The 27,347-nt window shown below is 39.4% G+C and overlaps 1 protein-coding gene across 4 annotated transcripts in view; it reads right to left on the bottom strand.

Annotated features, from left to right (window-relative positions):
• LOC121061586 (leucyl and cystinyl aminopeptidase) overlaps positions 1–27,347 on the bottom strand; it is a 65,332-nt gene that overhangs the window by 33,670 nt on the left and 4,315 nt on the right. For 2 of the 4 annotated variants that reach the window (XM_040540637.1, XM_040540640.1), the window contains exons 2-3: positions 4,493–5,333; positions 1,060–1,198 (exon numbers count right to left, since the gene is read on the bottom strand). In XM_040540637.1, the coding sequence (XP_040396571.1) occupies positions 1,060–1,198; positions 4,493–5,333 (980 nt within the window). Of the gene's footprint in view, positions 1–1,059; positions 1,199–4,492; positions 5,334–8,489; positions 8,600–20,420; positions 20,521–27,347 lie in introns of those variants that run through there. The other 2 variants (XM_040540639.1, XM_040540638.1) reach the window with 2 other exon arrangements.

Genomic DNA, 27,347 nt, shown 5'->3' with positions numbered 1-27,347 from the left:
CAGCCAATAATGTCCTCTTAGACCTGGATATAAACCAAGGTGCTGGAATCCTATTAAAGTAATTGTTGAGAATCACCACAAATCCATGAACATTCATTTTATATGAGGAAGACACTGTTTCACATAGGTACAATTATCAGTTTGCTTTTCAAAAAAATGTGACAGCTACACCAGCATCTGAGCCTTTGACAGCCTACTGGCACAGTATACATATATGTTTCACCAACACTGAGGGCATAATTGTTTTCACTATTAATTAGATTAATATCAATATTCATGAGTTTCTATTGGGTGATAAAAGGTGGTTATGCTTTTGATGAGAGAGGACCTAGTTCAGATACAGACTAGGAAGTAAGTTAGTCTTGATGGTCTGTCTAAATGAATTAGGTTTCTATTAAGGTTTCTCCAAACACTTAATGGCATCAAGCATCACCATAAAATTCAGATATGCTCGTAGAAGATTTTAACTGAAAGGATCTACCTGAAGGAATTTCAGATCCTTATTTGAATTCTGGGGTTGAGACCAGGGGTTTACACCCTACTTTTGAGCCTCATTCATGCTCAAAAGTCCACCCTTCTATATCAGGCATAGCAGAGACTGCTCCTAGTTACTAATGATACAGAAACTGTTGATAAAGACATTCCAGTCTTCTGCAAATGTGCAATATCAGCAAACACAGAAACCTCCAAAGAAAACCTCAAGTGCTTTTGTGATTGTTATAGCCAACAACAAAATCCTACAAGATTACAACTCATTTACCCTGAGCAGGAATCCCTTCTATAGCCATTCAACTGTCACTACAATAACATCCCTACATTATATAGTGCGTTAATCAGTCGTTCCCCTCCCCCAGGGTTACTTAGCTCAAGTCCTTGAGGAACAGACATTTGTTTTATAAGAAAGTCAGAGTGTACAGTTTACCTTCTCAAGGCCCAAACTAGATGATCCTATGATTCTAATTTACCCCCCGAACATTAATGCAGCAAACACAATGCAAAGAACCTACACAGATTACCTAGGAGATAGCTCTACTAAAATTCCTGTATAAAAGTAAGTACCTTTGGCATATTTGACAGAGCAGTAAGTTTCTCATCTCTCTTGATCTTGATTAAAAAAGTAGCTTTCAATGCTGGTTCATCAAAGCATGGAAAAGCAGACCTTGCTGCCAGAGGTTCAAACTGAGTTGCTGCAAACCACCTAATGAAGAGAGTAGAGAAGGGCAAATTAAGAGTTATGAAAAGGATACATGACAGTTTATGTATGATTGTACACAGTCATCTTTCCCCGCAAACCTTGTAACTGCTTGCTATGGAAGAAACTTTCCAAATGGCAGATGATATGGTTGGTCCATTTAGAATAAATGTTTCATTAGGATTATAAAGAAGTCTTTTTGAAACCAATGAAACTTATCTATTGGAGAACTAATCTCCTTGGCTGTTTTTTGTTTTCTTATCCTATACCTGGATTAACACAATTAAAGAACAGTCACCAGACCAGTGATCTTTCCAGAAAGAGGGAACAAAGCTTAAAGGAGGCAGAAGAATTTAATCAGTGGACATGCCCACCATATAAAATGTTTGAAACCTCAGCAGCAGACATAATAACAGGGAAGCTTTTCCATCTAACTGTTGTGCCTTCAGCTGAGGATGCTCTTGCAGTTCAGCTGTCTTCCTGCTCACTTTGCTAGCTAGCGTATGTAAATTCATGCACTATTGCCTCTAACACAACAACTAGTCATATCACAAGAGAACCTCTCAAACATCTGTGTTCCTCCTCAAGTGTTTTGATATTAACTAACTCCAGAAATTACAGCTTTTTCTAGAGAGTATCTCTGACTTGTGTTCTGCTCCCCCAGGACAACCCTGGGACCTAAACATGAAGTTCACCAATTTGTCTTCCATTTACCAGAGATAAACAGTTTCTATTTTAAACCTACTGCCAAGCTCCTCACGAGCTTTTGCGGGTTGTCTTTTATTTTTCTCTGACTCCAACATTTTGGACCTATAGCTTTTCTGAGGAGGCATGTCACTGTCAATTCATAAGATTTATTCTCCTAGTCTGCTTTCAACTTTAGTCCTCTTTCCCATCAACCACAATCTTGAAGTTCACAAAGATCCAATCTGCATAAAAATATAAATAGGATGCAATCTGTTTATGTTTTTTTAAATCATATGTTATCAAAATAGCCTGTATTCCTAAAAACACTGACCGTAAGCATACAAACGCAACACCCTGGGAAACAGAGGCATGCAGGGCAATGGAAATGATGATAATCAGTAGAGTTTACTGGAAACTATTTATTGAAAAATATGTAAGTTAAAGCATCCTGTCTTTGAACAGAAGCAGGTAGCGCTAGACTAAAGGTGGACAAAATCCTCCAAACTTACTCAGATTATCTTTTTCCTCTCCACATACAAGCTCTTTCTACTACTGCAAATGCAAGATGACAAAGCTTCAACTACATCAGACTACAAAAAAGTATGAAATCTCAAGAAGTAGCTATTAACAACGCTTGATGTTATTTTTGCCTTCTGCAATCTTACTGCAAGACTCTACTCTTATCACCATGAAATATGGAGTGAAATGAGACTATGTCTTTCAGGGCTTGTGATAAGCTATTTATATCTACTTCATTTCATCTCGTAATTACGTTCTGATGCAATGTACAGCCTTTGTGATTTTTTATTACTTAAAGAATTCCAACACAGAAAGACTTTTGGCATTTTTGTTATATTGTCAGAAGATTGAGGCACAGCAGCAGTTTCCCAGGAAGCAGCAGGTTCTCACTAATCATTACACATACAATATCATGTATTAGTATATGAAAGGGCTCCTCCTGAGCATAAGAGGCTTATTGACAGTGTGCTACCTTAGGGATCTGAACCTTTGTACCTCAGTAAAGCATCTTCATCAGACCTGGGCAAATTGAAACAGATCAGAAATGCTTTAAACCAAAATTCTGTCCTTAAAATCTTGACCTCTTACAGAAAGCCTCCCAGACCACCTCACATAAGGACCAGCTGAAACACATGGGAGTAAAGGGGAGAAAGTTTCTGCATCACTCCACAGCTGCTGATCACTTCAAGAACCCAGTTCTATTCCACCAGTTCTTGCATATATTTGAAGACAGCTGCTGCAGACAACCTATTTTCTTGTACGTTTCAGCAGTATGTTACAGATCCACTAGGACTTAGCTATGGGAAGTTTTAACAGCAAACTAAGTAAACTTCTGAAAAATAAATCAGTTTTAGTTTAAATATCTCGTCAGCGCCTAGAGAGGCCTGCTGAATCTGAAACAAAATGTATTTATTATTATTCTGTAAATAAAAATAGTATATCTTTCACACGTTGTGCAGCTTCCTAACAGTCCATGAAATCTTTACAACGAGCAGTTTTTATTTTAAAAGATGGCTACCCTTCATGGACTTGAATAATTCAAACATGAGCAGCGTAGTTATTGTATTTCACTGGAAAAAGAAAAATTATAACCAGTTTGCCACGTTTTATTCTTCAAGGAGTCTCACTAAAAAAACAGAGCAATAACTAAGAGTCTTGTTTTAAGTCAGTGAAAATAAGTAAAATATCAGTGTGATCCCTTCTCCAGAGGACAATTTCAGTGGTATTAATTATAAAGTTTGCCTTCTCCTTTCAGGAAACAAAATCTACTCATAAGTATTTGGGGCATTTCCATACAAATTCTCTGCTGTTGCAAGAATGTGTAACACTGATAACATTTTTTTCCCCTTTTCCATGCTTTTCCCTTTATGTACCATTTCACTTTTTTTTTTTGGTTTAGGTCTCAGCATTTCTTAGAACAAGCTGGTAAGTGTTTATTCCATTTAACAGCCATTTTGTAGGCCCCTCACATCTACTCTCCTGTCAAAGTGAACTTACCCATAGTGCTCTTTTCATCTTTCTTTTGCACCGTTTCTAGAAAATCTGCATGGACTATTATATGCTAACGAAGGCATGAAAAATCTTAAGTACACAATCACGCTAAGGACCATTTGAAGTAGCTGGTGGTGGGTAGCTATTTTTGTTAATCTTCTTGGTAAAAAGCCCTCATTCTCCACACTGGTGGTACTATCAACTAGCTAAGGACATTTCCAAAGAGAGAAACTAACAATTAAACAACAACAATAAAAAAAACCATGCTATAGCTACCTGTAAGCAGCATACAGCATTACATTAAACTGAGGAAGAAGCTGCCCTCGCTTAATGAACTCATCCATGAAAGACAGTTCCCAGGCATTGCTGATTTTAAACACTGATAACTTGCATCTCCCTAGCAGCTTTGCTTAAAGTGTCAGCAACATAAGAATAAAGTGTTTTTTTTTAATCTCTAGACTTAAAACATCAGGAGGTTAAAGATTCACTTTGTTCGTCAGGAACCAGTCGTACAAAACATTCAATAGAAAAGCTACCCTTGTTATTTCTACTAAAGCACAATCTAGAAATGACAGAAGAGAGTAGCAATATTTGCATGCATACCTTTGTTTAGATTTCTCATCCTTGTAAGAAATTTTGTAGAAGCCATAGTAGGTGTCCGATAAATTAGACGAATATTCTATGTTGACAGTATAATTCTGTCCTACAAGGAGAGCCTCAGGAGCCATGACTGCAATCTGGTCATGCAATGGATATTCCAGCAATTCAACTGGCTTTGCTTGACTTCCTCCTGTTGAAGTAAGGGATGCCTTGGTGATATTAAGTCCTGAGCTGTGAAGCACAATCTTCCTAGTTACCTGGAGAACATTAACCACTATCTTTACAGATCCTGAAAATTTCAGAGTAGTAAGGTTTGGCTGCAACTCAAGATCATAGTGCAGTGGTACAACATCAGAAGGAAGTCTCATTTTCGCCCACGGAAACAGTTTTCCATTGGTTGCCAAAGGGTATATTAGTTCCATTGTACGATTTTTTTTATGGCAGCCTTCTTTGGTAAAGGTACATTTGGGAAGAAGATAAATCACCATTATTACTGAAATCGCAATCACAAGAACAACAGTGCAAACCGCCATGGTCCTTGTAGAGGGCACCGAGCATGATCCATCTGGACTTTGTCTATAGCCAGCCATGTTATTCCGGAGACCTGAGCTTCTGTTAATGAAGGACATTCCCAGCAATTTTGCTGATGACTCATAATCCTCTTCATCATCATCCATTTCATGCTCCCCAAGGCCACGCACCAAGAGCCGTGAGCTTCTTGGTTCATATTCAACTTCATCAGGCTCCAGGGGATGTAAACAAGGCTCTTTTGCCAAGTCAACCACATCGGGCTCTTCCTCAAACATACTGTTTTCAATCATATTTCTGGGTAACTGAATTTGATCTGAAAAAAGAAAAGAGCGTATGTTACGTCACAAACAAAAGGCATGACTATAATACCTTATAGACAGTTTATTAAGGTAAAGAACAGGAAACACTGTTACCACACATACTATCATCAGGAGCTCTTCAATTTTCTTCCTCGGGCTTGTTTTCATTAAACCTTGCCAAGTTTTTCTGCCTTTTGGTTCAGTATCTTGCTCCCTTCTGGGCTTCAAGATGCTTCCGTTGCGCATACTCAGTCACATCTTGCACCATAGTTTGGGATCACCACATTTCATTCCCAGTTCACTAATGTCATTGCCCTGGCTACGTATCTCCTACCCCAAATAACTCTACTTGTATTCAACTAAATTAGGTACACTGAAATGTTTTTTATGTTGCAGGGTAAAGAACGGGCAGCCAACACAGTTCTTAAGGTGCTTCTAAATATGCTAGTTACTAAGTCGTTGTTAGAGGAGAATATTTGCCAAGGTGCTGGCAGCTATACAAATAAAATATCCATTTTACATTTTTTAAACTACTGTTTTTAATAAGCACCCAAAATAAAGATGCATCTCCCAAGGCAATATAAATATTATAGTTAAAATTGATGACTTCATTCTACCAGCATCAGGTACCTTCATCCTTCATGTGCAGTTATATTTTGATCAAACTTCTGCACATCTGTAACTGTTTATGTAAAGTTACCTTTCAGTTAGCCCACTCAGTGAAAAGTAGAAAAACACTGTTAAGAAGAACTGTATACAGGTTATTGGACATGGAGACAGAAGTTGCAACCTTAGAAACTAGGAGTTTTGTTTTTGTTTTTTTTCCTCCTACTGTATTTCATCCAGAGCACTGTAAACAACACAGAAAGGTTGTTGATAGGTTTTGTTGTTGATAGCTTTTTTCTCTGGACACCACAGAGCTGTCTGGAGAACAAAACAACTCAAATGGAAAAGCTATCTATACGGAAGAGATTTCTCAACCAAAGAGTGCAAGAAATCCCATTACCAACTTTTTAGGCTCTTGCAAATTAGTTAATTAGAATAGTGCCTCTTCACAGCTTCAAAAGGAGTAGGCAAAACTTTTGTCAAACTGCATGGCTTTGGATATAAAGCTAAGCTCTTTCAGACATGAGGGTCTATTGTTAGCCAAACAATTATCATATCACATCTCAATACTGTACATCATTTTCAGAATGAGAAAGAAAGTTTTCTTTCAATCTAGAACCTATTGAAAAGGTTTTAGAAGGCTTTTACTAATTTCTGGCAAGAACGTACTTACTGCCAATCTATATATAGAGGGATATCAGTGCACCTATAATAAAGATATATATATAGCTAAGGTCCCCTTCAACATTTGAGGTTAATCACAGAACCACAGAATGGTTTGGGTTGGAAGAGACCTTAAAGATCACCTGGTGCTAACCCCCCTGCCATGGGCAGGGACACCTCCCACCAGACCAGGTTGCCCAAAGCCCCATCCAGCCTGGCCTTGAACACCTCCAGGGATGGGGCATCCACAGCTTCTCTGGGCAACCTGTGCCAGTGCCTCACCCTTGTCATGAAAAATTCCTTCCTTATATCCAATTCCAATCTACCCTCTTTCAGTTTAAAGCTATTACCCCTTGTCCTGTCACTACAGACCCTGGTAAAAAGTCACTCTCCATCTTTCTCATAAGACCCCCCCTTCTGGCACTGGAAGGCCGCTATAAGGTCTCACCAGAGCTTTCTCTTCTCCAGGCTGAAAAACCCCAGCTCCCTCAGCCTGTCTTCATAGGAGAGTTGTTTCAGCCCTCTAATAATTTTTATGAATCTTGATACTTTTCTGCCAGTTCTTTCAGATTAAACTGACAGGGTATTCAGATAGCTTCAGAAATGGACTCTAAAGGCTTAAAAAAGTGTGTGTGTGAATGGGGCAAAAATCGTACCCATACAAATCAGTACGAGGAAGGAAGGTGCATTGGTGAATTGATCAAGCAACACGGAAATGGATGAAAGCAAGTCATTTGCTGGCATTATGATCTACCTGCTCACCCCTTGTCCCAGCATAAATGTACTTTTGTGACCATGAATAGGATCATAAGGACACAGGACAATTGAGGTTGGAAGTGATTTCAAAAGATCACCTTCTCCAACCTCTAGGTAAAAGCAGCCTCTAAAAGGGCTTGAGGACAGAAACTTCTCATTATAGTGCTCGTGTTCAAGCAAGCCTTTAGGGTGTGATTTCAGTTCAGTGGTCCAACACTATTGTTTTGGAGCTGGAGCATGTTTACTCACAAGCTTGACCAGCAGGGCGAGGGAGGTGATTCCCCCTGGCTCTGCTCTGCTCTTGTGAGACCCCACCTAGAGTGCTGTGTTCAGCTCTGGGGCCCCCAGCACAAGAAGGACATGGACCTGTTGGAATGAATCAAAAGGAGGGCCAGAAGGATGCTCAGAGGGCTGGAGCACCTCTCCTGTGAGGACAGGCTGAGGGAGTTGGGGCTCTTCAGCCTGGAGAAGAGAAGGCTCCATGGAGACCTCATTGAGGCCTTCCAGTACCTAAAGGAGGTCTACAGGAAGGATAGGGAGAAAAACTCAGCAAGTGTAGTGACAGGAGAATGGGTAACAGTTTTGAAGAGGATGGGTTTAGATGAGATATTAGGAAGCAATTCTTCACTCTGAGGGTGGCAAGGCACTGGCACAGATTGCCTGGAGAAGCTGTGGATGCCCCATCCCTGGAGGTGCTCAAGGCCAGGCTGGACGGGGCTTTGAGCAACCTGCTCTGGTGGGAGGTGTCCCTGCCCATGGCAGGGGGTTGGAACTGGGTGGTCTTTAAGCTCCCTTCCAACCCAAACCATTCAGTGATTCTGTATCACAATTGGAAGCCCCGCAGAGCACAGAGGACAGAAAGCTAAGTTACCAATGAAAACATACAGACAAACTAGTGAAAGAAAAAAAAAGTGGAAAGAAAGTATTGTGCAACGGAAGATCTTTTACAATTCTACGCAAGAAGGGCTTTTCTAGCAGTTCCTTGTTGCTCTTCAAATCCATTGGCTAGCTTCAATCCCATTTGAAAGGAGACTGAAGGATAACCAAATTCCTTCAAGTCCCAACCCAACCCCACCCCAGAACTGCTCACAGAAGACATCCAAATTTACATCTGCTATACAGGAAAGGCAGGTATTAAGACTCACATCTTAACCACTTGCAAAGGCAGCAACCAGTCAGTACACAGCTCCAACCCCAGCCATGGCAAGTGCTGCAGCTGCATGGCCAGCAAAAGAGGTAGAAGACAGGGGAGGCACTGCAGAAGGAAGGAGGAGACAGATAAAGAACATAAATCTGGCAGAAAGTAGGTTTCATCAGCTCCGCTGCTCATAGAACAGTTTGCTTTTTGAAGAAATTATTCTCTAGTTAAGTTTCTTCTGAAGCCAATTACCTTAATTTTCAAATCTGCATGCAAGCACTAGTAACTCATCAGGTCAAAATAATTTTCTGATCAGATTTTTCATATAATAAGAAAAACTAAAACAAAATCTAGTTTCAAGACAATTCATAGTTTTAACACCTAAGAATAGTTTCTAGGGAAACAACAGTTAAAACCAATTTCTGTGGATTTTTTTGGCAAACACTAGAAGCAACCAAGGCCTCAGTTGTTCTGCCGTGCTGCAAAATGTCACACTAAATTACCAGTTTGATCTCAGGCTATGAGATCAGAACTGCAATGAAGATCAATGGCTTCACCAGACTTCTATTCTCCACTTAGAGGCACACAGACAAAATATCAGAAGGTTAACTGTTACTAATGCTGACTCACGTGTTCACAGAAGCATAGAAGTCCGGCTACTTTTTCAAAGAGGAACCATAGCAAATACGTTTAAATCATTAATGCTCAGATAAACTGTAAAGTGTTTGCTTCCTGATGGTTCACAGGGATTTATAAGACAAGAGTGAGAGTCATCCATCACGGGGATTGAACTGTTATGACCTTTCCATTTAAACCCATGAGCTACTACAGTGAGCTAAAAGGCCCACAAGAAGGACAAAAAAGGTACTCTTAAACTGCAACAAGCCGTAAGGAGTATGCAGCAGCCCAAAGAACAATATTGCAACCATCACATTTCACTGCTGTCTTACACACAAACACAAGTATAGTCAAGGGGCAAACGTAAATTCAGTGACTCATGTTGATTAATTCAGTTTCTAATTACAATGCAGAAAAAAAGAATAATTGCAAGACTGGGGAAGTTTAACCTATACAGGAGCAGCATGGTTCCAGTGAACCACTGCCCTACCAGTTGTAGGTACACCAGATGCACTGTGCTCACACTAATTCACAGCTAAGGAAACATGGACCCAAGTTGCTGAAATGCACTACAAAAGTTCTGTCATCCCAGCATGGTGACTTAAAATCTAAACCCTTACTAAACATAATTTCGGTCTTAGAGTGGACAAGGAGGTTAAAGAAAAGTCATGGGGCTGGGCCTAATGTTGCTCCCTAGTTAGCACTAATGAAATGACACTCAACCTGGTTTCTTAAGGCTCTCCTTGCCGCAACTAAAAACTAAAACACACCGAAGTAAAAAGGAGTTTACATGATTTTTCCAGAAATTCATTATTTGTAATGTTTTTTAATATCTTCCTCAATGTGATCTGTATCACATATAGGAGAAAAAAATGGGAATACTCGTGGTTTAGAAGCAATCCAGAGAGCAGATGCAAGGTTAAAACTTAAATGTGATAGACTAATCCAGGAAAGCAATCCTATTATACTTCAAGATGAAAGAAAACAGACATTTTCTCAAAACAGCTGTTTATGAAAAGGTTTTTTCAGTCCTGGAACAAAGGTGCCTGAAAAACTGTTGTGACAGATCTCCACACTGCAATATTCAGAGGACCATAACAAGCCCAGTCTGTTCTTTTCTTTAAAGAGAGGAGAATGCTTACAAATGAAAGTCACAAATAGTTACAACACGACAGGCCAATAATAAAATAAGCTTGCTGTATCTACTACATAATGCATAATTTACTATATAAACGTGATCAGTGTAGTCATATCTAGGTGTTAAAAAGTGGCATGACTTAAAGACACAAAGCATCACGACCTCTCATTTTCCAGACTGAAGGGTTGGAAATGACCATAAGAGGCAAGAGGCATTTGGACAATGCCATTAACAATATGCTTTACCTTTTGGTTAGCCCTGAAGTGGTCAGGCAGTTGGACTTGATGATCTGTGTAGGTCCCTTGCAAGTATTCTGTTTTATAAGTGCTGCTTGAATCAAGCAACCTCTGGAAATACGTGTAATTAATCAGAACAAACTACACTGAAGAAGGTCCCTTATCTTGCTTCTCAGACAATGTATAAAAGCTTCAGACAACAACATGTAACAAATCTTATTATGAGTGATGGTGATATATATTATCAGGTCTGGTGTCTGATTTGAAACTGAAAACTCACTCTAATTTTTTACATTAATTTAATTGGTCTATTCCCCAGATTTATTCCCTTTTAAAATGTACGTAGAAAATGCTGTGACATTTGTTCTTTTTTCAGCCTTCCATATCCCAGTTAAGAGGTTAAAATATTAAAAATAAATCCAATCAATCCCGCTGGTACAGTTAGTCAGACCACCATCACTTTTTGAGACTGTAAGTTCATCACAATATCATCTTCAATTAATGGGCAGGTGTAATGCAGTATTTTTACTAAAAGAAATAATTACAGTAGCACCTATCATTTTGCAGCAACTGAGCCCTTATCACAGAGATACGCACAGGAAACTGTCCATTACCCCAGAACAACCAGGAAGCCAAAAAGCAACTGGGCAGCATGTTGTCACAGACCAGCAGACGTAGTAAAACTCACGGCCAGACCAAAAGGTTCTCTCTATAAAGCATGCCTACTAAGCTGGAGTAAAATTTGATTCCCACTGCAGGTAAAACCACTTCAATACATTTTAAGTAATAGGAGAGAGGTACAGAGTTAGTGTTGTGTAGGAACAGAAATTTACTAATCTGCCAGTGTGTCTGAAAAGGGCCCATCATGGAACACAGAAAAACTGAACAAATGACTTGTTTTGCTACCTGAGGCTGAAAGTGAGGCACTTTGTATGGAAGGAAGAGCACACCATCCTCAGATAAGCAGACACTACCAAAGCCACGCATGTTCCAGGGAAATGTCCAGTGACTCAGCAAAAGTGGATGGATAAATTTATAAGTTTGGCATATTATGCATTTAATAGCCAATGTCTTTCCCTTGCCTTGATATGTTTTGACAGCGAAAACAGGAGTACCTGCTATTTCAGCTGCGCCAGTACCAAGAAAACTCAAGAAATGTACAACAGGGAACTAGTTAGTCTATTATTGATTAAAACAACATAACCCACACAAACTCAGTCACTCCCCAAGATTCAATGGAAGCAGAGAAGAGCACAGCCATTCTAACGGCTTGAACATTGCAACTCAAATTATGTACTAAGAGATAGCTGCACTAAAGTACAGTCCTCAAACAAGCAACTCACTGATATTATGTCAAATAACTCTGTGTAATGAATGATTTCAGGAAGAGCTAATGATGTTTATCAATGGGGATACATTTACCCAGGTCCACAGTACTTTTTACATACCTGATTTTTACATCCATCTTTTACACTGCTGAACTTTTCTTTAGCAGCATCAGCTGCTCACCAAACAGCAAATCCCACAAACAAACCACATCAGTTTTCTCTCCAGGAAAGACGTGGCATTTCTTAAGACCGTACAACAGGGCACAAAGTAACTTCAAGGTATTATTTTCCTTTTAAAGATCTGTTTTATATTTGTTGTTTATTTAATGGTCATGTTTGCTAGAATCAGTGGTGAAACACTTGCAAGGTATCAGCATAGATAGCAAGCAATGAACCTGCTACCATGGTGGTAAAGTGAGGCTGAGGAAAAGATGCCAGCCAGAACAAATACTGTTCCACACAGCGAAGGCTCCACCATTCCTTTGGCATTCAGAAAATTAGTTTCACACTCTTCAGCTTAGGCAAACAGCATAAAGGTATATGTATAGAGGACAAATATAATGTATATAAATATGTAATAATGTACACAAAGACTGTACAAATGTTACTGTTTCTGAAATGATTTAATCCCTCTCAGTAACTAACATCATGGCACAAGGAAGAGCCAATGAAGAAACTGCGGAAATAACAACATATGTGAAGTCACTCCACTCTTATATCAAAAGCAGTATTTCCAGCATAAACTGAAATATAACTGAAATATAACTGTTCATATAACCGTTGTCAACGAAAGAAAAAAAGCTTGAAAATTAGATATCAGAAGAATGTTTGCTGTAAAACCTAATTCACTAAGTAAAATATGAATATGTTTCATTTTATCGTATCTGAAAAACAAGTTTTGCAATCATTACACTATCAGAAAAACCCACGCTATTATAGACAAGATAAAGCCATACAATTTTCTGAGCTAGTGCCTTTAATATTCTCTGTGCAAACATCTATGTATACCTAGCACTACAAAACTTGTAAGTAATATTCATTTGTAAATAATGCATATTTGCTGCAGAATCTGTTCTTTAAGAAAAGGGTAAACATGTTACAGTACAGTATTCATCTGTACTTATGAGAAGCAAAAACAAAAATATACCTACTTTAGATTTACATAGTGAAATTTTTCACACATCTTATGTGTGAAAGACTAAAAAAGAGGAAGTTGCGTTACATAGCTTGAAAACAGGACAGAGGAAAACAAGGTAGGGGAAAACAGCAGAAATGATACCCAGCAAGCTTTCAAGGATTATATGGATTTGTTGAAACTAAACCAATGTTTAAATTTGATTTCAATTTTAAAACAAATGTTCATTTTAAGTGTACAAACCATCAAGCATGTGATTAGAAAAAAATTATTCATAATGCATGGCAGGAGAAAAAAGGCTCAACTTGACTTTAGGAACAAAAATGTATTTTTTCACATTGAAGAGTTGTCTAAAATGTGACTCCAGACATTTGGAACACTGAGAATTTGGCAAAACTATTAAAAGGTTACGCACTGTCTCCTGAATTGCCTATCCCCAAACCTGCATTGACAACCTCAAATAAAAGGAGGACAAGGACAGGAAAATGTTCTGTTAATGTTTCACATATCTCTGAAATGTCCTGATTAAAATTTCAGGAACGCTACTCTAGAACAGCAACATAATATACTGTTTAAAGTTTTTGTTGACTCATTTTGGCATAGACCCATCTTTCACATTTACCTAATCAAAGCCATAAACCTTAACTTACATTGAGTTACTTACTACATATATCATTGAATTGTAAAAATAAAACCTATATGGCCAGTTTTGCTCCTCTTAATGTTAGTTTACTAACAATACGGCTTAATAGGAAATCAATCAATCTCTAAAAACCTGAACTGCAAAGCATTAAATCTTTCATGGAAGAGAGGAACACTCACTCGTACACCCCATACTGGACTCCTTGTACATCTTCTTCCAAATCCTGATTTTATTATCAGCCAAAACTATTGTTGCAGTTATTGTTCCTGCCACAGGTGAGGGGAAGGAATGGAGATTGGCAGCCCAAAATACCACTCCAAAACATAGGTTCAATTTCACAGGTGCTAACACTGATATACAAAAGCACTTTGCAGAAAACTGAAATCCTACATACTGCACTGGAAATTCTATATAAATGCAAAAGGTGAGAAATATTTCAGAAAGTGCAATCATTTTCTCAGTGGAGACTGCTTTCTTCAGCCAATTAAAGAAAAATCACTAGTTCCAAACAACACTGATTAGAATTTTCATTACCATAAACCAATGTTTGAGCTTAAGACAACAGGTACAACTTATCCAATATCTTTTCAACAGTTTAAAGCCATAAAATAGCCTCGGCTCACCGAGAAGCAGGGACTTAGCTGGTAAATCTCCAATTAAACATCGGAATTGGTAGCCTTTGAAAATGCACACTTAAAATTTCATACCTAACATTTTCAAAGAAAGCAGCTTGATTTTTGTTTTCAAAATATAAAGACAAAATAAGGTCAACTCCCCTAGTTAATGCTACTTACGAACTGCATAATCGGGTAAGTTAGAAAGGAGTTTCATGAATCAAGCTGGGAAGGAAGTGTTTCAAACACTCCACCCCACTTCACCACTTCAGCAAATGAGATAAGACAAAAAAAGATCAAGAAACGAAAGTTAAAAACTTACTACTTTTACAGTATTTTATATCAATTGACTAATGAAAGAGAAATTAAGACTGTAAGAATAAAATCCTTAGAAGTGATGAATACTGAGGCAATGTTGCTGCTTCTAATTCCCCCTTCCCTTTTTATTTGGATATGCATTTGGGTGATACCTGTCTATTATGTCTTATTTGTATGCTGTATGTTAAGATCTTTTGCATAGGATTTGAATGCATGGGTGACATTATCTCAACCATTAAATGAGATCTGTTTCCCCCCCGCCCCCCACAAAGCCATCAACGAATACAAGTATAAGTGATGATTTCCTGGCTGCATGGGCCAATAACCACCCAGTTTACATGTACTTAAAGCTCCTCCCACCTACAGCCTTCTTTAGGCTCTCTGTTTGGATGCAGCATCAGAGTTGCCTTCTGTGTTGTCAATTTCAAAACCTGCTGATCAAATCAGAATTAACCTCAGTTTTGTAAGAAACCTGGAGCATAATGCTTTAGAAATAGTTAATAGTCTCAGGAATTACGGACAAGAAAAGTCCCCTCGGCCATGTAGTAGACTGTAGCAACAAACATGTTAGATAAGCTGGCAGCACTTCTGGTAGCACTCCGCATATCTCTAGCCTTAGGACTGGTTGCTTGCTTAGGTGAACCATTTTTACGTCATGATCTGAACAAAGAATTATACAAAAGACACAAGTCAATTAGTCAAAACCAAATGGACTTAGAATTAATCCATACTTTAAGTTTTAATTCTCCGTTGATGCTGCATCAGGGGCTGCGAAAGAAAAGCATGCTTTCTGAGCATGGAGCACATCAATGAAGCAGAAAACGGATTTTAGACAGCTAGCTAGTGCAAACAGTACAAATAAACAGACCCCGTCACTCTAATGCCTACAGCCAGGATGGGAGGATTGGAATGGAGCCTTTCAATCCACCCAAACACTGAGCACACAGTAACTTCATCACCTGTTGAGGCACTGAAAAGGAAACCACCTCTCTTACTTCTCAAGGTGAATTCCCAGCCATCCCTGCTGAATCTGAAGACTTGACAGGAGGAATTTAGCACTGCCCACAGCCAGTGGAGCTATGTAGTCCAGTCCTCTCCGTCACAGACAGCCAACTCAACTGATGGTCAATCCAGACTTTGCATGTAGTCCTATTCTCTACAAAATGTAGAGAAACCTGAAACCGAGCCTACATTTTCTTTACCTTACCATTAGCACCTTCTGGTCTATTTCACTGATTACTCACCACTTCAAGGCGAGTCTTATCAGACCTGATCAAGTAGACTGCTAAACTTTCACAGCCTCTCTCAGTTTCTTTGCCTATGGCATACTGTGTTCCCAGCTATCAAAACCTGGTGGAACAGCACATAATGAACATCATTGTGTCTATTCCCTTTCCTGGATCACCACTTCCACCTCTTACCAGAAAGATATATTGACCTCTCACCACATCCCCCAAATCCTCCATCCTTCCCCAGTACCTGTGTCCAAGACGTCTCCGAGAGAGTTGTAAGCTCTGTGTTCCCCTCTTTGTTCCTCTTCTTCTTGAGGAAGCAGGTCTTGGGCTTCCTCTTACTGCTAACCCAGCAGAAGATGAATGATTGAAAATGTGATCCTTTTCATGGCTCATCCTACTCCTCTGAGCACTGAAGTGGACAGATTCAGTAGAAGCACCGTATGCCTATTTTCTGCAGCAGTAACCAGAGGAGTTAACTTGTGTTTCCGTATTTAAGAGCCTGGGTTGGTCAAGAACTCTGAACAAACTCTTGCTTTACTTTAGTTTCTAAGGAGAGATTCCCTTCACTTCTAAACCCTCCACTTTCTAACTAACTTCAGCTCTGCCCCTCTGACACAGCATCTCAGCTTGCCTGCATAGAGGCTGAGGACTTGGTGCCCCTTCAGAAATAACCTGAGTGCTAAGTGAGTCCTTAGACTGCGTGTAGACTTTTAAAGACTTTTGTAGGTCTTAGATTCCATTGTTAGTAATATATTTGACACACACACACGCAAACACCCATTGCAGAAATCTTTTTAATAGTTAAAATACTTCTAATTGCAAAGGTTTCAGCAAGTATAAAAACTGACGCTAATCACAAAAAAACAAATAGTTATTAAATTACTAAATACTGATCAGAATACTAATTACTACTAATAATAACTAAATACTAATCAGAAACTTTTCTTCCTTCTCCCAGTCACAAGAAGCAATACTTGCCCCTGTATACAGTAGAGTATCCAAATACAACAACAGTTAACACAAGGCAGTGAGGCCCAGTTGAAAGGATACAACCCGAGAACTCTGATCGCCTGTCCAGATATGATGGTTTGGAACATAATTTCTTTCCTCTATCCCCCACTTTTGCCCTAACCCTCTCTTTTGAACCTATGGTATGGGTATGGTTATGGTTGAGCCCCCGTTTGCACACTGAAGCTCTGCAACAATTACTGCCTGCTACTGTACTGGTTCTTAAAAGTGCCTGACAACTGAGCTCTAGGTTTACCACAGCTGTCAAAAAATAGTACCTTAAATGCAATTCATCACAAGTTTCCCAGAAACACATTCAATTTCTTTGCACAATACCACGACACATAATAGTTATAGTCCTGGTCAATCAAACGTACCTACTCACGGTGGGAAGCAAAAATTCAGTAGCATTAACATGAGTAATGCATCTGTATTTACACAAGAAGCAAAACTTGACACTTTTTATTTAGACCAATTAAAAATTCTTCCTTGCTGCTGCCTTGTTTTGTGACCAATCAACACTGAGGTGCCTAAGGCAATGCCTGAAAATGCTGTACTGCCAAATGCATGTATCTGAATATTTAAGCAGTTAAGCAGGGAAAAGACATTATCAAGAAAGGAACGCTTTTTCAGGACAGCACTGGAAGAATATATGTAAACACTTCTCACAGAAGCGCAGAGCAAATAAATGCCTCAAGACTTTGGAGGAAGTAATAAAAAACCTTTAAGTGGAAAAAAGTACTTAAATATCAAAGATTAATTTTAAAAACTGCTCTGTTGTGTTTCTGTAATACCACCCAAAAGAAGCACTACATGATTTCTAGATTTTGCCCACGGACAACTGATTTACAGCACAGCCAGTAAATAATCCCTGTTGCTATTTTCATGTGCAGTACACAGACACAGCTCCCTGGGACACAGGAAGTCACTTTTAGAAAGAGTAGGAAGGGACGGACACAAGACTCTTGAAGTTCTCATGTACCCTGCATATACTGGGAAACCTATGCAAAATCCTAACCAAAACCTTGTGCTTCAGTGCACCAGACAAGCAGTAATATTTCTGGATCCCCCCCCAGTCCACAGAGGAAACAGGGTGGTGGAAAAAATTCTATTTGTTCATAGCCTATATGTAAGTGAGTTCCTCATGTTATGAGATTTCTAGCTCTGAAGCTTGCATAGAAGTTCTATGCAGGGACATACAGCATGGATCCCACAGATGACAAATGTAAACTCTTAGATTCAAGACATTCAGATCTCTGTGTGCATACACTATCAGATTTACACACACAAGAAGTTAAAAAAATCCCTTAGTTATGAAGTCTGCTCTTCAAAAGATACAACTATTCATTACTGGAGCAGTGAACAAGAAAAAATTTTTTTTTTCCCTCCTTTGGCTGCAAAGCTGTATTTTGTGGGAACAGTGCTTCATCACCACTTGAAGACTGCATTACATTATTTCTTCTAGTGGGTAAATATCCACTAGGTATTTAGAGTGAAACAATTTAACAAAGCAGTACTTTTAAAGGAGACAGATTTTTCATCTTACTCTTTAAACGTGAATCATAAATATCTAATTTTACATTACACACAGTAGAAGATTGTCATACAGTACTTTTATATATTAAAAGAAAATGAAATAGTATACATAGTATTACTCGATCACAATCTGGACGTCATACTTGCCATTTATCATTCCAGTTTTGAAGAGAACTTTCCCTTGTCAACAATGAATGAATTTCAGATTACTTATCACAAGCAAAAATAAAATAATCACATAAACTTGTAACACAGAGCTTCATCCATCTCTCTCAGGACGTAAAATCTTTTCGGCCTGCTCTAAACCAAGTACTTCTTGGTTTATGATCATTACTTCTTGTCACATCAGTTTAGTTGCTCCTTCAAAAATGTAAAGTACCTCCTTGCACTGTTGTGCGTTGGGCTGTCTCCAACTAGTCTATAAAAAAAAAGTCCATTATTTGTTTATTTAAAAAAGAGAGAAAAGCTCATTTCATCTTTTCAAAGTAGCATGTTCAGCAAAGAAAGCTAATACCAACAAGCATGTTAGTCATGCTAAGATTCTGACTACAGTTTTCCTTCCCAAGTCACCCTAACTGTTCCATGCATTTCTAATTCCTTCTGAGGAAAAAAATTATAATTTTATGCTATACAGAGCAATTATTTGCTGTTGCTAAAATATGAAAGCATGCAATGCCACTCACGTAATTTAAACGTCAACATCTCTTCAACGTGAGGAAACATATATTTATATCCTTCAGTCAGCTTAAAAACAAGGATACAAATAGCTGGTGGAACTTCAGGGAATCAGAAGTCCCACTTGAAATCATTTTGCCCTCCTTTAACCTACCATCCTGGAGACAGGACAACAGAATGGCAAAGCGAACTCTCTCTAAGAAAAAAAAAAAGACACCTGAAAAGAACCTTGCAAATGTAGAATCGACTGCTCCAAAAGTTACAGGTAATAATAGAGAATCTAGACTGTCAAAAAAATTGCAGTTCCCAGTTGATCATGCAGAAAAAAGCACCCAGAGGTCCCAAATGCACCCACATGCGACAAGGCCCCAGTTCCTATGGCACTTCCAGAGATGGCTTGAGTTCAGCTGAGGCACCCTTCTCCAGACGAGCAGGATCCAACAAACACACGCACAACTCCTTGACAAAGGGCATGCAAAAGCCTGACGGCTATCCCAGCTCTGTGGCTTCCTTATGTAGATGCAGGCATACACCCTCATCTTCCATTTGTGGGAGGAACACCCTGAGCTGACAGTACCTCCAGAATGATGGGTTTTCCTCAGACAGACATGATCAAAATCAGAGCTGTGCACGAGTATGTGCTCATTAAAGGCTCGTGCCAACTTCTTCATTATAAATAGGACCAAGGCATGACTGTAAATATTTGCTTTGGATGGAAACATCTATGGAAACATTACAGGCCCTACTCTGAATTTTCAAGCTCCGAGCTGTGTTCAGTCACTACACATAGAGGCAAGAGACAGGAATCGTTCAGAACTGGGCATTAGAGAGTGAGCTCAAACCGCTTCAAAAAAGCTTACGGATTTTACTCACAAACAAAAAGGGCTTACATGATTTTCCATACTCCCTCACAAGTACCTCAGTTGGTTCCACAGCAATTAATACCTATAATCGAGGGCTGTTGAACCAAAGCAAAATGACTGGTTCAGTTAAGGTACAAAGTTAATGTTCAAAAAACAAAGAAGATATTCAAGTACCTTCCGAAAACAGTGATACAAGACAAACCCACAGGAATCCACTACCAGTAGAGCAGACTGGGCCCGCAGATGTCTTTCTTGGTCTGTACATATACAATAAAGTCTCTTGAAATAAAGTTTCATATGACTGTCACCCAGTGCCAAGAAAATTTGCTAAAAAGCCCTGAAAGTTTAAAAACCATAAACAACAACGGAAACTGAAACACAACTTTGCTCTCTCTCTCTACCAAAATCCCAATGAAAATTATTCCACTTTTACCATTTGGGATTGGAAGTGTTTCTATTTGAAAGAAAGAAAAGAATTGCCAAGTTTTAGACCTTTCCAGAGCCATGTACAGACCTGGGTCCACTTCTGATGATCAGTAAGAGCTGTGCAGGTAAATTCCCACCTGTCTGTGAAATTTATGCACTACTTACTATGTTTCCTAGTGGCCTAATAGCAACACTCTGCAACAGCATGTGGGAAACTCAAATTTCCTTCATGAGGCTTTCAGCATCAAAAAACAACAACACAAGTTACAGACAGTATAGCAGTAAGTCTGCAATCGAGAATGATTTCCCACCTCCACCCTCCCCAAGGATGTAACCATGAGAGCGCAGCACACACTTCCTTCCCCCAGCCTTACTGGCATTATCTAGCTTTAGACTTCATGCAAAACCTCCCACCATTATGGCTATTTCCCCCCTGACACTGTAAACAACTTGCAAAAGGACAGACTAGTACAGTCTCAGGGACAGCATTTCAACTGCATCAAACACAACTGATAGAGCCAGCTCTCACAGAAAATCCAATACTGCATTTTTTATGCCTGTTTTGTAACTGTTTTTTCAGCATAACACAACACAGTACATTAAAAAAAATACATAAATGAAGGAGCAGTGAGGAATGATGCAAGCACGTACAGCAGCAACATAAAGCACTTTGGTGTTAAACCTGAGAATCATGCAAATATAACAAATGTCTTAATTCTTGAGAAAGAGAAAGGTGGGAGGGAGAGAACACAAACCAACGAGGTTGGAAGTGATGACATTACTATTCCTACCAGATCATATCTAAATTTCGTGACATTTGAAATCCTGTCTCAGATTTAACATGCCACTAATATAACCTTCATAAATAGCATTACAAGTTCTTAGTTTTCAGCAGGCATGGCTCAAAGGCAACTGGCAACGAATAGGGACAATCTAATAAAGAGCTACATGCACACACTACAATGCTCATAATGTAATTTTCTCTTAAATATGCACAGCTTGCAAGACCCACAGAGGGAGGATTTAATCAATATCCAGAACATACTTTACTCTCTAAGATAGCTTTTACATATGTTACTATGCACCTACAGAGAGGCCACAAATTCAGAGCTCCATGTCAGTAAGTACATGCATGACTGCCATGGTGTATAAAGCGCATATACCTCCAAACAATCATTACTCTTAAACCGGAAAGGCAACTGCTGTTCAATGCAAAATTTTAACCATCTACAGTCCAAGGTTTCTGATTGCTCTGCTTTGAAGCAAGTTGCACCCTTTGAAATTGCGATGGCTTTGGCTATGATAGAATTAGTTTTCTTCGTGAGAGCTGTCATGGTGCCGCGCTTTGGATTTGAGGCCACAACAGTGCTGATAACACACTGAGGTTTAGCTGTTGCAGAGCAGTGCTCCCGCAGAGCCTGAGGTTCTCCAGCTCCTGAGGCTGCCCTGCACTGGGAGCTGGGGGGGACACAGCCAGGACAGGCGGCCTACACTGGCCAGAGGGATGTCCCATGCCATGTGGTGTCACGGTCAGCAATAACAGCTGGGGTAAAGCAGGAGGAAAGGGGGACATTTGGAGTGACGGCGTTTGTCTTCCCAACAAACCACTGTATGTGATGAGCCCTGCCTTGCTGGGAGTGGCTGACACCTGCCTGCCGATGGGAAGCAGAGAATGGGTTCCTTGTTCTGCTTTGCTTGTGCGTGTGGCTTTTGGCTTACCTAGTAAACTGTCCTTATCTTAACCTGTGAGGTTACTCACTGTAACTTACGGCCCTCTCCGCATCCCACTCCAGGCAGTAAGCAAGAGGCTGTGTGGGGCTCAGCTACCTGCCAGGGTTAAACCACAAGAAGAAGAAAGCTTAAGCAGAACTTTTATTTACTGGTACAAGCAGCGTATGGGGGCAAAAGCCCCACATTTCCATAGGAGGGAAGCCACGTATATTTCAGTACAGAAATAAAAGATCTCATGCTTGCAGTTATTTTAGATGTGTTAAATCTTATTTTTAGAACCTTTTCATAAGAAAAACATTTCTGAAAAACAAAACCAAGTTAGGCTGCTCCAGGACTAGTGTCACCACTTTCTCTCTTGGTTTAATGAACTCAGAGGGAATAATCCAATAGAAGAAAACACAACCAAGAAATATTAGGAAATATGACGTATTCCTACAGAAATCCCTGTATCATACATGTGCCTTGCTGAACAGAAGCAATAGGTTGGCTAACAGCATGCCCTTACCTCCCATGATGTTACAAGATCACATTTACACATTTTTAATAGACCAAAAACACACATCTTAACATATAAGCATATGTACTTTTATATAATCAACATAATCATTTAAGAAGAAAGAGAAACATCAAAGCCACTTGTGCTTTGAGCATAAAGCAGCATTTACTAGTCCTCTTAGTATTACTTAAGTACAGAAAACAGAACACATTGACACAGGAGGAATAAATTCTAAAAGCCTTACATAAATCACAATCTCACTGAAGTAAAGTGGGTGTTTTTCAGTTATAGCTAAGAGGTCTGCACCCTTCACTCACACAGATAAAGACATTTCCATTTGGCAGTCATAAAAAACAGGACAGGCTCTGTTGCTTTTTGAGGTGTTATTACTGAAGTGCAAACATACATGCTGACCCTCTGTACAATTTTACTGCAAGCTTTCACCAAAAGGCAGGCACTACAGGAAATCCATCCAAGACACAAAGTAATGGCAGTATCCTAGTGACAAACACCACTTTGCAAGGGACTGATTTCAGGAGACAAGCAAGTCTACAGGAGCAACCAAACTGGTAGAGGTTTACAGGAATCCGTGCAGTTAAGTATGTATCACTGCTTCTTTAATTGGGTCACAAGGGAAGGACAAACAAAAAATGCACAAAGCAGATGCTAGTTTGAAAAAAAACACATAATTTTTTGTATGATCCTAACGAACTGTTTTTCCTGAATTGTAAAGGTGGACAAATGCTACTTTTCAAACCAAAATAAACATGGCAACCTAAGATCCAAGCCATACAAGGTCTCTCTCTATTCAACTTCCCTTCCTCCTGCCTGTAGTGGAAGGCCTACTTTTGCCTTTTTGTTTTGTAATTATTTTTATTCCACTTACAAATGTGAGATCAAATATTTCAGTAGCAAGCTCCTGCATGTAGCTTAGAGCAAAATTCCACCAACAAGGCTGTATGATGGAAATTAAAACAATACATGGTTATGTGTTTTCAAACCCTCTCTTATCTTAAATTGCCATAAGAAACAAGAGCCGAGAGTGTAATCTCATTTAAGCCTCTGTTTATTTGTCTTGGGTGCTTCTGAAAGACTTCCTTAAAGCCTTTTCCTGATTTTTAAGGAAAGCACAAACACATTTTCTTTGGCAAGACCTCAGGCTGAAGAACCACATGAATCAATTACATTTCAACATCTAGCAATAAAGTTTTAAGTAGATTGGCACATAATTATTGACATGTCACTTCAAATCACTACCATTTTTGCTGTCAATAAAAATAAAATGTTTCAGAAGATAAAAAAGAGAGTGACTATCATTTACTGAATCCTTTAGCTATTCAACTGGCAAAAATCTAAGCACATAACTTTCCCTGGAGGTATGTAGAGATTACTGGAGAATTTAAAGCTACCCAATTCAAGCTTCGTCCAGATTTTGACATCCAACATAGGCATATCATGTCCATTCACACTTTGCCAAATGTTGTCAGTTTTCAATCTGCAGGACTTCGGCTTCCACAGCGAGAAGTAAGGGGGAGGTGGAGGGAAGGGAAGAGCAGAAGGTTGTTTTAAGTGACACTACTCTTTAGCTGCTGGGAGAGGAAACCTTACACGAGCCCCAGCAGCACTAAGGCAGCACTCTATCCTCAATCACTGATTAGGCAAAATGCAAGGACATAAGGGAAAGAGGGCACTGAAAATTAATGTTATTAGATAGCCTTGTAGTTTCCTGTTTTCAACCTGATCAAGGGTATGTTTTGCAATTAAAGTGATAGAAAATCTTTGACCACAGGGATCTAATGAAAAGGCATCCAGCCTTGGGGACTCACTGGAAGCTGTCTTAAATTTCTTGAGCTTCTAAAGCTCCCATATTCGGGGCTGTAGACTATCTTCTTGACTACATATAGCCACGGCTGATGAATGCCAGGCTGTTCACAGCTAAGTTCGAAAAGATTTCTGAGCCACTTATCAGTTGTTCTGTAGAAATAAAATAGAGAACTCTGCAGCTAGTGGATTGTTAGACATATTATAAGACTGCATACAACCCAGTGCTTGCCTAGTTGGCTTTGTTTGTTTGTTTTCTTAAGCAATAAATTCCAACTATCAAACCCTCTCATCTTGAGCACGTTCTAAAACAAACAAGAAAACCCACCAACAACAAACGAGAAAGCCTGATGTGCCTTTTGGATTGCTATTCTTACTTGATACACATTTGATAACTCCTACGATACACAGCATAAAAATACCTGTAAGTCAGAAGCAAATGAGTATCTGTCAGACTTACTTTACGACAAGACAAAGCACTCCAACAGAGAAAAAAGGCAGTATGCCTGCATGGTAGCTCAAGAAATACGGAGATCTAAGTTGCTCCAAAAGCTGTCACATACTCACTGTCAGCTTGAAATCAGCTTCATTACAGCCACCGCCTCGATGGGGAAGGAGACAGCCCAAATATCAGACACTTTTCAGAAGGTACCCAGGGGATTATCTCTTTCACTCTGTGTCACCACAGAAAAAGCAGGTGGGAGAGCTGCTGACTGCGCAAAGTGCCAGACCGATCTGTGCATCAGATAAACATGCCCTGCAGGGTTTGTGGAAGGTTTCTGCAGAAATACCAGCAGGGTCACTCTAGAGCCAGCCCTGCGAGAGCTCCAATCAACAATCCATGCCCACCCGCAGGTATTTCAGTCTTGTGAGTACTCTGGGTTGCTCTGACCAGAAACGTAGGTTACCCTGGCTTCATCACTATTACTAGATTTATACATATTTCAAAACACAAACTGCTGCCAATAAAAGGAAGAAAATAACAAGGTGAGAGGAAGAGATACAATGGGGGGAGAGGGACACAACTCAGTTCCTCTCTAGACAAAGCATATAAATAAAAAAAGGTGGTTAGAAATAAGAACTTTTGTAAATCGTAGACCTGTCAATGACACATCCCCTTAAACTAATGCTTCAATTCTGCTCCACAAGTGTTTTTTTCCCTTCATTCATCTTAATCCCACAACCACTACTTCTGCAGATGAAAAGTTGTAATTCCCTGCATTCATATACTGCCCATTAATAGCTGTCACTGCTTTACATACATAAAGGAGGAAAAAAAGATATCACAAGGAACGTAAAGGATATTGACATTTAGTGTAGCCTCTTCTATTCTAGGCACCATCCCTCCAGCTCAGCAGCAGCCTGAACTTTTGCCAAATCAACCAACAGAGTTGCCAACAAGTCAGTTGCTGTGATGGAGCCTGCTAGCTCAGAGTACATCATGCAGAACAAAAACAGCGCTCCCACCACTGCAATGCAGACCACCATCATAGTAGCATCACAGCATCATAACCACGGAAAACAGACGTGAAGGAAAATTTAAACTGTTTCCTTGAATTGTTTTTATTTTTTTTCCCAAAGTTTAACAGGTTTGCACGCTTTAAACAATATTATTTAGCTCTTATCTTCCTCTCATTTACATTTTATTTGCTGCAGCGGATATTTTGTGATGGTCCCTTTAATCACTTTCCAGTTGTGTGTAAAATAGCACTTTACTCATGCACATCTTCATACTTAAGAGACTCACTTGTGCCAAGACCTCATTAATATGCCTGTCAGCGACAAGTTTGGATAGTAAAACTGACAGCTCATACAGCCTGCATTCACAGTTCCATTTTCTGAAAAAAAAAAAAAAAAAAAAAACTACTCTTTGTCTTTTTCTTTTACCTGCAGAAGCTTCAGCTTAGAAGTAATGAGGGTTTTAAAGTATTCTGAAGCTTTTTGGGCTCCCACAAATACAAGCCTGGCTGTTCCAGAAAGATTGGTTTACGTGCATGAAAAACAGTCACAAATGACTATCGATGTATTAACAATTCATTATTACAGCAGAAGAAATTGTTTTCAAGTGTCAGATTTTATACAAAAGGAAGGCTTAAAACTACAGCAGTGCTTGGCCCCAGAGCAGTAAGCAAATGAGGCACATTCTTAGCTTTAACCACAAGTGGTTCCCCTTAAAAGTCAGGGACACTGTGACACGGACGTACGGTTAGACAAGAACTTGAGTGCTTGCAGAATCGATTCCTTCCTTGTCAAAGAGTGATTACAGACCAAAAACAGCTCTCTGCACTCAGCCAGGCTCAACAAGGAGGACTAAAACAGGATCTTCCAAACAGTGAAACTTCATGAGGAAAGAAAAACTTAAGACTAAAACACTATTTCCACAGTAACAAGAAAACACCAAAACATCTCAAATTTCTGTGGGACTAGGACTCCTGTCTCTAGTTGTAGTGAAGACCAGGGCAGCTGTACATTACCCCAAACAAACCAACCAAAGAACTGGGCACTGAGATATTGTTTGAGCCTCTTTCACGAGACAATGCTCACCATGGGCTTAAACATCATCTGTGCCTCAAGGAGGCAAGCAAGCACATCCTATGACCCTGAAATCCCTACCTCTGTGATCAGCTCAATGAGTTTTCTAGGGCTCTTCCCTCTCTCCACATCCCCTTCAAGAGCCTCCATCTGTTCGCTTCCTTTCTTCCTGGCTACAAGGTACAAAATATTTTTGTGGTTCTTATAATTTAAGTTCAACATACCTCCACTATTTAAAGCAGTACCAAAAATAGTGAAAATGCAGCTATTAGCATGTACTTATGACTCTAAAATATTTAGATACATAAACACCAGCTCATAAATATTCTGGTGTGTTTTAAAAGTTCACTGGATCTCATTTTAAGGTACTGCTGGGCACAAGTCCAACAGTACCTGCAAACAAATTTGTCTCATAGCCAAAGAATTAGTATTGCTTTCGCTCAAAGAAAACCTAGTATTTTTGTTCTTCTACATGATCTCTGCTATTGTACATCATGAACAAAAATGTACTT

Source organism: Cygnus olor, chromosome Z (assembly GCF_009769625.2).
Source record: "Cygnus olor isolate bCygOlo1 chromosome Z, bCygOlo1.pri.v2, whole genome shotgun sequence".
NCBI classification, from domain to species: domain Eukaryota; kingdom Metazoa; phylum Chordata; class Aves; order Anseriformes; family Anatidae; genus Cygnus; species Cygnus olor.
This window is presented reverse-complemented; position numbering and strand designations above follow the sequence as displayed.